Source organism: Chlamydotis macqueenii, chromosome 4, assembly GCF_036417535.1.
Source record: "Chlamydotis macqueenii isolate bChlMac1 chromosome 4, bChlMac1.mat, whole genome shotgun sequence".
Classification (NCBI taxonomy): Eukaryota; Metazoa; Chordata; class Aves; order Otidiformes; family Otididae; genus Chlamydotis; species Chlamydotis macqueenii.
The window spans coordinates 28,991,863-29,004,483 of record NC_141559.1 but is presented as its reverse complement, the minus strand read 5'-3'; the positions used below and the strand labels follow the sequence as shown (position 1 = coordinate 29,004,483).

The following is a 12,621-nucleotide window of genomic DNA, read 5'->3' as shown; positions in this document are numbered from 1 at the left end:
TTTTTTCCTCTCTTGTGTCAGACTGTAGGATTTAAGTGCCATATTTAATTCTTGGTTCACTGTTCTTTGCTGTGCCTAAAATAGGCTAGAACTTGCTGCATGGATCCAACTGCAACACGTATGGGTTTCTTCTGGTATAAACGGCAGTCTGCAGATACTGTCTTCTAGAAGATCTTTTGGCAGATTCCCTTCACACCAGAAAGCTGACATTTGTAATTTTCTATAAATCACCATAAATACCTGTGTCTGTGGTAAATGCCTGGTTATCATTGAGGTACAAATGCTGAGCCCTCATAACTTTCTGAAAGTAAAACTTCAGACTCCTATAGGCAAGCTTTCCAAGCTAGTGTTCAATACACTTAAAGGATGGGCCAGTTTTAATTTCTCCAGTCCGTTGTTCTTTTGCCACTTAAAAATCGCTTGTATACCTCTGTAAATCTCAAGAGTTGGAAAATGCAGTCCCTTTCTCAAAGGAAGGGCTCTGTTACGTGGGACCTGGGAGTCTCTGGGTGAGATCAGGGTTTAGATGAAGGAGAAAGCCAGTGTTGCTGGTATCAAGGTACTGCATATAGGTGTTTCCCTTGGATTTGTATCTGAAAATGCCTATTGAGCTCTTCTAGAAAACCAACTAGTTATGTATGCTGCTGAGTTTTTCAGGCCAGAGGCTATCTCTGCCGGCTCGTACTGCACCTAGAAGAATAGGGTTCAGCATGCTAAAAAGAGGTGACTGATTTTAACATAAAATGTGTTAACAATTGTATTGTTACTTGTATTTATGGATAAAATGTACAGTTAACCTGTATTATATTAAATAGATATATATCACAGATAACCTGATATTTTTTTTAAGCTAAATGCCATATTTAAGCTTTCTTGTCTTCTGTCTTGCATACCTTCAAGGTGATTTGGTTATAAACGAGTTCTCATTAAGCAAAACTACATGGTCTCAGATTTAAGTCCAAGACAATTTTACACTCCAAAGGACATTTTAAAATTCTCTTTAAAAATTTGCTCAGAACATTTTTAAATACAGTGTACTGCTTCGCGCTGTCTTTTTATTTAAATGATGAGCACAGTGGATGGAGAGGGGTAATTTTGTGGACATTGGACGCGGGTTGAAGTTCTCAGTAAGTGTACAGTGGGCCGGTTTTTGCATACCACTGATAGGTGTATTTTCAGTGTCCAGTGCCAGGTTGTATAAAGCAGCAGTACCTGAAGGTGAAGGGGAGCCTGAAGAAGAGTGTCACCCTTAAGGCTGGAAATCACTGACAGAGTTGGCAGAGCTAACTTTAAATGAGCTGCTACCTTGAGAGGCAGTTCAGAAACTCAAGCAATGAGTATGCCTTGAATTCTGTATTGTAGTGCCTGTATAGCTTCCTGTACTTAGATAGTTTATTTAAAGCTAGGTTGTTTATGTCTGTGCTGTACAGAGGCTTGCAGTGTAGTTTTAGCCTAATCTCGTTTGATTTAGCACCCTTTTCTCCTCTGGAATTTGCAGCTGGCTGTGCTCTTCTACCTCTTGGTCAGATTGCATGGATACGTGAACAAACAGAATAAGAAGCTCCCTGTTATTACTTCAAAGATGACAATAAACATAGGGAAAAAATTCCTTGCTAAGTAGCTCAATAACTGTTTTAAAGGGTTTTGTTTTGCTCTTTCAATGGCTGATTAAAAAAAAGACAAAAACCAAACAACCAACCTAAGGTATTTGGTAGTAATGTGTGTTCATAGTGAAGATGCACTGTACTGTAAAATAAATTCGACTATGCTGCATGATTCTGTCAATATTTCAACCAGTAAATAGATGTTGGGCTGAGTCCTTAAGGTAAAAATCATTTAGAGAAATAACATGGCTTCCAAGAGGAATCTTTCAGGATCCTAATGCTCATTGTGCCTGTGGTTACCTTTTGGTAAATAAGGCACAGGTTCTAGTGAGCACTGGGTTAAGCTTGTCTCTAAACACGGAACCGGTGGGATTGGTTTAAGAATGGCAGAATGGCTTTAAGCCAGGAATGTTGTTAAAGGTTTCAATGTATTGATGGCCTTTGTCTAAAAATCACAATTGTATTTTTCTTGCTGATAGAGCAGTTATATCCAAGATTGCTATAAACAAATTGAGGATTACCCCTCCACCCTCTGCCTTTTTTTTTTTTTGTCCTATATTTGACCTCTCTTCTTGTACAGTCCTCTTCAGTGTTTACAAGTCTGTCTCGATTGCTATAAAAAAGCTGCATGCAATAAAAAGAAAAATGCTTTAGGTGAGAAGGGTGGGGATGTTAATATCAGACATAGTAATGGATAATGTAATGTTTGAAATTAAATCCAGGAAGTCTTCCAAGAAACTTGAAGCCAAATCCATATTATTCCTGTGTACTTTCCCCCGAAGCTAATTAATGTTTTCAAATATAGCTATGCGAGGTCATGTGTTCCTTTTTTAATTGTATCTGAAAAAAAATTATTTAATTTCTTTATTTTAATATTAAAAGTCACCCTGGATATTTTTTTCCTGGATTTTGTTTGTTTAATCATTGAAAATTTTCTGTCCTGATCTGCATATGGCATAGGAACATGGAAGAATCATTAGAGGCAGGAGTGATAACAGGAAGATTGAAGTAAATGTCTCAGCGAAAGGCTGAGAGGAGAAGGCTCAGCAGAGAAGGCTCAGTGAAAAGCAGAATTTTCTCCAGAAAATTCTCCAGAAAGTGGCCCAGATGGAGAGAGAGAGTGGTTTTCTTCCATGGCTTGTCAGGAAGTCTGCTTTACAGAAGGTGAGGGTGTTTGCAGTATGCAGCGGTACGTTGGTAGCGCTTTGTCGCCAGGGCTATGATTCTCCAACTTGTGAGATGACAGCTGCCATATTTTTTATCTGCGTTTGCCAAGGCAGAGCTCGGCAGGCATGTGCGATGTAGTGCTTGTGCAGTAAGTTGTTGAGTATAAATAGTTTGTGTGCACCCGGTAAGTACGGTGCTTACAGGAAGCATATGACTGATCCTACACAAAATATATGGGTGGTAGGTGGATATGCAGCGTATCCTTTGAGTGCCTTCCAAAAGTGTCAGATCAAGACAGAGATATTCATTGATCATACGCCGCATGTGTAATAGCCTGTGCTTACAAAAATGCTTCAGACTCGGCTGTGTGTACTTGTTGCAGTTGATTGATGTGCATATAGTGCACGTGCCTGGGATGTCCCGCTGTACAGCGGCTTGATTGGAGCTGTGCTGTAGTAGTTCTGACAGAACTGCTGTTCCTCTGGAAATAGAGGGCAAGTAAAATCTGGGAAACATGTTTGGGAAGACTCAGACATATGGCAGCCTTATGCAGGATCCTCTTAGGTTGTTTACAGCTGCAGGAAATAAAAAGCCAAAATGGAGCCTGTCAGGTTATGATACTGCCAGCGGTAGTATCGTAACCTGGTGTTATGATACAGGCATAGACCTGGTGTTTTCTGGTTATGGACCAGCAAAGAGAAAAGACTGTTGGCATCAGAGAAAGGAATGGCATTGGAGAATACACCCCAAAATTTCATGGGGAAGGGGAGAATGAACTACAACCAGTGAATTGGAGACTTGGTAGCTGCTTTAAGTCCTTAGTTGTGTTATCCTCCTTCTGCTTCAGAACAGAGGCCTGGTGTTTAAAAAGGTGTTGAAACCATACTGGTGCTTTTAGTGTCCTTGAAACAGGTTCTTTAGCTTTTTTGTTTTTTTCTTGAAATAGACCTCAGTTAAAACCTGCTCCTTTTCTCCCAGCTCTTCCAACAGCAAGCAGGCAATAGTGCAGCACAAAGGTCTGCCTACGGAGTGGGTTATACGAGTGTGATAGTAAAACCTTCTGTTGCTTGTTGAAAAAGATTCTGGTAATCTCCAGTGTTGGTTTCAAAGCCTCTTGCTGCCCAGGCCACTACATAGCACCATGGCATGTTGAGTGCCAGTCCTGAGAATGTGGCGACTTCAAGTGTATGGCATAGGAGAAGACAACAAACAACTGGTCTTGGTAATGAGGGAAATAGCACACAAAAGGGTCTCTTTGAACACAGGCATACTTGTGCACCGCTTTACTGTGGTCTTGTGGATACGGTTTGGTAACAACTGGTTGCCAGACTAATGAGAAAATGGGGACAAGATAGCTCTACAGGAGTAGACAGTTAAGACTGCTCAACAGCAACCATGAAGCAGGGGTAGAATGTTATATGCCAGGCTTAGTTTACAGATCTGTTGTCTTGAACTGATTGAGTGTTGTATACATTAGGCTGAATCAGTTGTTGGCTCTGGATGGTAGTTTTATGATGATGATTCAGCGTTAGTATTGTCTTTCCTTATAAAGGAAAACTGTTCGCTTCCTGCTTCTTTCTTCAGAAATTGAGCTGTTATTGTAAATGATTGGAATTAGCTGTTTCCTAATGGTTGTTTTGAGTGCACATAGACATTGAATTAGACTTTCTGCTACAAAACCAAGTAATTTCCTAATTAGCACCTTAAAGGATCACTTTTAATGCTGCGTTCTGCAGTTTTCCTACTTAATCTCTCATTTTTTCATGTCTTTCCTTCATCTTAGTCATTCTTTATTTTTCTCCAGCTGCCAGCCATTTCCATCTGCCCCTTTGCTGATTCATTGTTCACATGAACTGCTCTATTTGTTGTTGAGAAGAGAAAAAGACAAACTCCTTCACATTCACTCTTTCCTTGATTTCTATTTCAACTTTTTTTTTGTTTGTTTCCTATTTCCATTCAGTAGCCCTCGCCCACCCCCCCGCCCCACGCTTATAATCTCTTTCATTTTTTCTCCTGTGGTCAAGCTGATTGGCCTCTGTTGCTTTCCTGTGCTGGGGAAGGAGGCAGAAAGGATGCAATTAGCAGGAGGAGATGGCTTCTTGTAGGAGCCGAGGGAGGACCATCCTGCTTACTGCAATGCTGTGAGATCTGATATGGAGATAGACCAGAAGAACTCTTATCTCCATGTTTCCGTGGACAGCACAGTGTTTCAGCCAACCTGGAGCAACCATGGTGTTTAGTTACTCATTAAAATGATAAGGGGGCAATATTCAGTAGATAGGATTAGATTGGTGTGTTTCACTTTGATGGGTGTGTCTGACTGCTTTCTGTCTTTTCCAGCTCATAATGTACTGCCAGAATGTAGTATTTTGTGTTGTTAAGACTGGCATTTGCTGCATGTTGCTACAAGGGTTAATAAAATCCATCTTTTCATTTTCATTTAAAATACAGTTGTTTCTCTGTTTTGTGAAGATGGCATGTCTGTCCAGGATAATGCTATTCAAAAATATATATATTTGTTTGTTTGTTTGTTTCCAATTCTAGGAATGCTTTAAGGGAAGCTGGGCTACTCACAAGTTATTACACAAGAAAGCAAGTAAGTACATTTAAAAAAAAAATCCCTTTTAATCTGTTTTGTCCTGTGCAGCTGGCCCTAGGTGGCTCTTGAGTAGGAGGTTGGACCAGATGACCTCCAGAGGTCCCTTCCAACCTCAACTGTTCTGTGATTCTGTGTCTAAGAATAGTATGGATTTTTCCAAGATATCTAGTACTGGATTCTGCATATCTGAAATTTTGTCCAGTTCCTGGTAATCTACAGATCTGTGTAAAATTTCAGAGACAGTGGAACAGAAATCTCTGGGTTTTTTCCTGTTTGTGTTTGTATGAAGTATGCCTTGAGCCACATTGCTAGGTATAGGAACAGAGAAAGAGGGACGCTGAAACAGGGGGCAAGGAGAGTAATAAATCATTATTGTAAGGCATGCTAGGCTTCTTCCATCATAGCATTCTGATGTCTGATGTAGTAAAAGACAGTAAAGTGGGACAGGTTCTTGTGAAGTCTTTGTAATTAGACACTTGCCGAAATGCAAGCAGGCCAGTCAGAGTGCAGCTGTTCTGCACATTTGGGGCGTACCACTTTGGAAGAAAATGGAAGATACTTTTGTGCACTGATGCAGCCATTGATAGGAGGATGTATCATACCTAGGATTTTGCTGAGTTTAGTTGAAGGTAATAAGACCTTCGGTACCTTCATAATATCGGTATGCCTTAACTACAGCTGGTAGCTCTGGTACAGAAATACTAGTAGACTGATAGATTCTGCTTTACTTGAGTAGTAAAAATAATCCATGAGTTTAAAACCAAGGAAACAAAAGGAGAGAGGAGACCTCAGTTCTACCCCCCTTGCCTCTTCCCCCTCATCCCCCTGCCCAACTTCATCAAGCGCTGCTTAAAACGGAGGTGGGATTAAAAAGTAAGTGGCACAGCAGAAAGTCAAATCCTCAAGTCATTTGCCTCCTTGTTTCCTAAAACCCAGTAAAACTCATTTTCCCATGATAAATATTGCATGGGTAGTAGTCTAGAGTAACACAATTACAAATATTTTTCCTCTTTCTGCCATCCCAGTGTAAGGGATCTTATAGGATACGGAATGCAAGTGTGAACTATTACTTTGTACCTGTGTGGATATGAAACTGTTAGTAGTTCTAGTAATCCTCTGGTGCAGTCTTCTAATGCCATTATTTGACAGCAGGTTTGTTGTTTGGGTTTTTTTTTTTTTTTGTTTGGTTTTTTTTATGATCCACTAATTCCATGATCTTGTTGCCTTTCTGGATAACTGCTGAGCCATCTTTGTTCTGATAGCCCTCAAGACCTCAATGCAACAGACTACTGAACAGACTACTGAAGCATATCAAGGGAATCCAAAATACCGCTTCATTAAAACTTTGGATTTTTAAATTATTATTTCTCAGTGAGTCATCTAAACTGAATGTCATGTGAGCACATCGCTCAGATACCTGCCACAGAGACTCTGAAGAACCCACATTAGGGCTTTCTATGGCAGACCTTTTCCCATGTCTTCATTCTTGTCGGATATAAAAAGAGAAAACAAACTTACCAGGTTATGAGTTAAAGATTAATACTACCATGCGCTTTCTTAACCCTTGCCTCCTCTTCCCAAGAGGAGGCATATTTTTCCTTTTGGTAATGCTCACTATCTTCTTGCTTCAATCCTCTACGTGAACACCTTCAATCTGCCCTGTTAGGATTGTGTTATATGTGAATGAAGTCAGTCACTGGACCACATCAGACATTAATTTCACAAGGCTGAGAAAGCTGAGAACCTCCAACAGATTGGGACCATCTTGTAAGAGGCACATGCTGCCTGTCCTGAAATGTAGAAGTGGCAGCACCCTCACTCTCTCCATCAGATCTGGAGGGGTAGCAGGCTCCATATATTGAAACTAACAGTTGGATAACCCCCTTCTCACCCCAGGTCATTTCTGTCACTGAATGCTAAGGGAAATCATAGAAAAGGAACATTCGTCTACAGTGCAAGAGTGTTAATTGAAAGGATAATGAGTGTTTCTGTAGAAATATACTTTTTCACAAGAATGAAAACAAGCATAGAACTATGTTTTAGAACTACAAGTGAAGAACAACTTAAATAATTACTACACTTCGTTTGTGCATTCAGTACTGCTGTCCTGACATTCCCCAGTTTGCTACTGAATAAAGATAGAGTTGGCAGGATGTGAATTTTGAATGTAAAAAACTTAAGGACAATACAAAATGATAATTGTTACTTACACTTTCATATATCAGTATATAAAACACCAGAAAGAGTTGAATCTAGGCGTTTGTACTTCTAGGTCACTTTCTGGACCTCATAGTTCTTACTAATACTGATTTTGCTGCTGCAATTTTTTTTTTTTTTTTTTGTGTGTCTTTTCAGAAGATGAAAAAGCTAAGCGTGAAGTTTCCTCTTGGACCCTGGAAGGTGACATTAACACAAATCCCTGGTCTGGTTATCGATATACTGGTAAACTCAGGCCACACTATCCACTGGTAAGCACTAGGTACCACTCTGTACTCCAGCGCTGTTACATTCTGTAGCAACTAGTGGACCAGTTCTGACCTGATTACCTCTCACATTTTAGCTGAGAGAGGAAAGCTTCTTGAACAATCTGAACCTGATGACAAGGACATGTATGACTGTGTTCTTATTGTGGTTCTTTTTGATTTAACTTTATCTATCTCTTGGTATATTTAAAATGAAGAAAGTGCCTGTGGGGTAACATGCATCAGTAACAGATCGAAGCTCATAGCTTTTGGCTATGCCTTTCGACATTTATTCTGCAAAAAGCTGCTGCTAGTTCAGGTAATGTCTTATCCTAGCTGTTTACTCTTATCTCCGATTATGGAGCAGTCTGTTTCAGAAAGACTCAGGTGAATTAATTTAAGACTTTAAATAAATGGGTTTATGTTATTTTATGTAACTGGTTTGAAATAACCTGGTGAGTAAGCTAGTGTACAGCTCTGTTGAACGAACAGAGGTTATAGTAATCTCCAGCGCTGGAGTGGCGAAGAATAACTGAGGTCAGTAACATCTTCAGCTATGAAAGGTGGCTTTAGAAGATGACCTCAGTATAGCCGCATTTTTAAATTGGTACGTGTTTGTGCATGGAGTAGGCCAAAGGTTTTACAGCAATAACTGCATTTTATTTCCATGTGTCTTTTCTAATTGGCCTATGCTCGAAATGCTGCCCCTGTGGCATCCTCTCTATAGTCTTCTCCATCTGTTACAGGCTCGTCAGAGAACGTATCAACAGAGCCTGAGCCTGTGTGTGTGTGTTAGTGTCCTTGGAGAAAGGATGTTTTGGATATGTCACTGGCCAAGTAATTTAGTAATGTCATTGCTGAATGCTTGCTTTTTTGTTTTCTGACTGCTGTAGGATTGATGCAAATGAAACTGTAAGAAAAAGTGCTGATGACTAGAGTGATGATGAAAGATAACAGTCTTGCTAATAGACACTAATAACCAGAGAGGAGAAGGATGTATTTGTAACTGGTGCATTTGCAGTCTGGAAAGTAGCAAACTAAACACCACAGTATAACAGGGATAATATGTTATAAACCTGATTTCATCTACTTGACGCGTAGAAGTTTGATTTTTACAAAGCTGTGAAGTTATATATTAGAGGCTGTATAATATGAAGAAATAAAGAGTAACAGGAGAATCTTTTAGAAACGAAAATCAAAACTGTTTTGGAGTGTTTGCATACTACACAAGTTATCTAAGTGGAATTAGCCATATTTCACTGTATTTAATTTTTCTGCATGAGCCTCTGTTTTTGTGACTGTAATAAGTATTCTTGCAACCTAACCGGCTTTGACTATGATTTATTTAGACGCCAACAAGACCTGTGCCAAGTTACATTCAGAGACCAGATTATGCTGATCACCCGCTAGGTAACTTGAAACAAATGACAATTTTGGAGTGTCATGTTTGCTTTCTATTTTTCGTTTAATTGAAAAAGCCTTTAAAGCATGAAGGAGGTACTGGAGAAGGGAACCTCTTCTTTTATCTGTCCTTCTCACTCTACCTCTTCTTCCCCTACATTAAGTTCCTGATTTTTTTTTTAGAAATAATGGTTACAAGTATTTTTGGAAGTCTAAAGTTTGTAATGTGTTATCTTTCAGAGGGGTTCTGGGAAGAAAAGGAAAAAATCATGCATGTCCTAGTCCCGTGGTTAAGTTCATAACAAACAGCAATAATTTGGCTGTCACAGATGAATTCTGCTAAGCCATTCTCAGTGACATCAGTGTATCTGTTGTAAATGTGTTATAAAATAACAAAGCAAAACTGCTGTAAGCAAGCCCAAAAGAAAACTGATATGAGTTTCAGCTATTTTTGGACATAGAGGGAATACATTCAAAACTACTTGCTTATCAGTTTGTTTTGGTATTTTCCCCTCTGTATCTGTATTAGTGCTTTGCATTTCCCAAAAAGGCTGCTGTAAAGGCTGTTAGAATTATTTGTAAATTTTTAGCCCTTCTTCATTTATTCTTTACAGAATGTAAGTATTTAAACAGTATAAAATACTATCTTTTTATAGATGTTCAACTGTAAAACTGATCTTGCACAGAATCTGGTAGAATTTACATGTTTTCATCAGCTGATTATTGCAATGGTGTAACTAGAGATATTCACAAGTGCTTATAATCCTTTATGACTCTTTTAGAATATTATTTATTACTATTTATTATCTCCAAAGTAGTTTAAAAAAAAAAGAAGAAAGAAAAAAAGGCTTATCTATGAATAAAATAATTTCCCAGTATATATGATTTTTAAGGCTGTGTTTTGACTAACTGGACACGATGGTCTTATGCAGTAAGTGAGTAAGTGAATGGGCATCCTGGGCACACATGGGCATTATGATCTTGTGGAAGGCCTATGAATTCAAATTAATCTGGATAATGGTGATAATGCTGTGACTTGGTGGGTTTGTTGCTTTAGTTTGTGGTGAGAAAATATGTACTTTTATTGCCATTGGTAAGCTAAGTAAGTTCCTTGACTGGACATGTGTAGCAATCGCTTCTCCATATAACATGTAGGGGTTTTTTTGGTTTTTTTTTTGGTTTTTTTTTTTTTTTAATCCCCCTCCCTTTTTTTTTTTTTTTTGTTTTCAGGAATGTCTGAATCAGAACAGGCTTTAAAAGGAACCTCTCAAATAAAAATACTCTCATCTGAAGATATAGAAGGGATGCGAGTAGTGTGTAGGGTAAGGGGGTTTTGGTTTTCATTACAAAATGCCTTTATTATTTAAAAATCTGTAGTGATTTTACCAGTTTGTGACAGCACATTTGAGAGTACAAACTTTCAAACCACTTCTGAGCACTGAAGAATAGTTTGAGAAATTTGGTATTTTCTTGCTCTTTCTCTCCTTTTGAGAGAAATTCACAGTAAACTGTTTTGCAAACAGCAAGATGATTTTTATCTGTTTTTTGACTTTGTTGTTACTAGTGAGATAATCTGTGGCTGAGACATTGTTACTGTTAAGAATATATTTTATAGTGCATAAGTGAAAACAGAACTTTTTCCTTGCCTAATATTAGTACTAAGTAAAAACTAAAAAGCAAGAGCAAAGCAGAGATCCATCCCTAACAATTTTTGAAAAATGAGCTATTAAGTTGTAATCACTTCCTTGTGCATAAAGTCAAACTCTGAAGTGTATTTAGGTAGCCTAAGTTTATGGTTTTCAAGGAAATTGTGGTCCAGATCTTAATTGAGATATTTTCAAACCTCACAGAGGTGGTAATGTAGTAGTGTAACCTGTAGATATCTTGAAGTCTTTCTAGAGCCCAAGTCTACCCAACTTTCCTAGAGATCTCAGTGTAGCTGTAGAAAATGGGTTGCTAATCTTCTAGGGAGTAGTCCTGGTCTTATTTTAAATCAGTATTTTGTTTTGTTTGCAGCTTGCTAGAGAAGTATTGGATGTTGCTGCCATGATGGTGAAAGCGGGTGTAACTACTGAAGAAATTGATCATGCTGTCCATTTAGTAAGGTTATTTTATTATTGTTCTGGTGTTTATACGTACTTTCTTCTCTCTCTATTTTTTTTATGATTGTTGTGTGGTTTTCTTTGTTGTTGCATGAATTAGTTTTCTTTATTTTGATCTGTTTGCCAATTTGAAGCTAGTGGGTAGTGCGGATGTTAGAAATACGTTACAGCCCAATGGTAGATTCAAAATGAGCCCTGAGTTAGGAACTCCTGGGCCTCTCTCTGTGTCATCTTCTTCCATGACTTGCAGCTTCAGATTTCCTCCAAGTTTCTTCACCTGTCTTCTTGGTTAACATCATATGATTTTCTTTCTTCTAAACCCTTTTTGCTCCACAGATACAATTATGTAAAGAACATCATATGTAGGCCATGGACTTTTTGTGCTCTGTGTTATGTTAAGACAAACAGAGGAGAAAGTTTAATTATTTATGATTGGGAATTAGAACTGAGGAGCCTGAGAGAGAAATGAAACAAGATGTTTGCAATCAAGCAAACTAAAGCCCCAACCCAGCGAAGTACATGTTCAAGTATTTTCCTGGTATGACTATTCATAGATACTTGAACTGTGTTTTGTTTTTCTTTGCTGCCTTCTCTATAAGGCATGTAAACTGATAATTGAGGATACTCATCTGCACTGTGGGGAAGGCAACAATTTTGGCACAGTTAAGTTTGTTAGAGAGCTTTCTGGTTGTTTTTTTTATCGGCATTTGCAGCTGTTGAGCCAAGACTGTTAGGAACTTACTCTAATTGGGCCAGAGGTTTCTGTTGAGCTGCATTAAACACTAAATTATTTGTTTATGCATAATGTCCAATATGAACAACTAGCAGTTAAACTGGTATTATACCTCCCCAGCAGTTTTGGGAAACTTCTGCACGGCAGACTGTTAATACTAACTGATATTGCTAATGGGTACTTTGCAGTTTTAAAACAGTATTATTTTTTAAAATAAAAACCCACAGTAGTATGGTATTATTGTTCCAGAATTGCTCTGTATGTCACATAGTGTGCATATGTGTGTATATGTAAGGATATATAATATGAATGTGTCAGTTTTGCAAAAATCCCAAAAAGGTTATTAGAGTGAGTGCAGAGGAAGCAGCTTAAGTTTTAAAGCTAGGGGTGAAAAAATGATGCTAAATGTTATTTTGTCTAGCTTGTGTCTTTTGTAAAAATACTTAAAACTCTTAGACCAGGTGCTTAAAAATAGTCATTGAGAGGGGCTGGGTTTTTTACTGAATAAATATTGCCATGTATTGTTTTAAACCTGAGTATTTCAGCATTGGTA

At 38.3% G+C, this 12,621-nt stretch overlaps 1 protein-coding gene across 1 annotated transcript in view; it reads left to right on the top strand.

Annotated features, from left to right (window-relative positions):
* The window catches only part of METAP1 (methionyl aminopeptidase 1), a 28,530-nt gene that overhangs the window by 4,983 nt on the left and 10,926 nt on the right, over positions 1 to 12,621 (top strand). Inside the window, exons 2-6 of the mRNA XM_086746376.1 lie at positions 5,316 to 5,367; positions 7,726 to 7,838; positions 9,182 to 9,242; positions 10,464 to 10,555; positions 11,250 to 11,333. Of these exons, the coding sequence (XP_086602502.1) occupies positions 5,316 to 5,367; positions 7,726 to 7,838; positions 9,182 to 9,242; positions 10,464 to 10,555; positions 11,250 to 11,333 (402 nt within the window). The remainder of the gene's footprint in view (positions 1 to 5,315; positions 5,368 to 7,725; positions 7,839 to 9,181; positions 9,243 to 10,463; positions 10,556 to 11,249; positions 11,334 to 12,621) is intronic.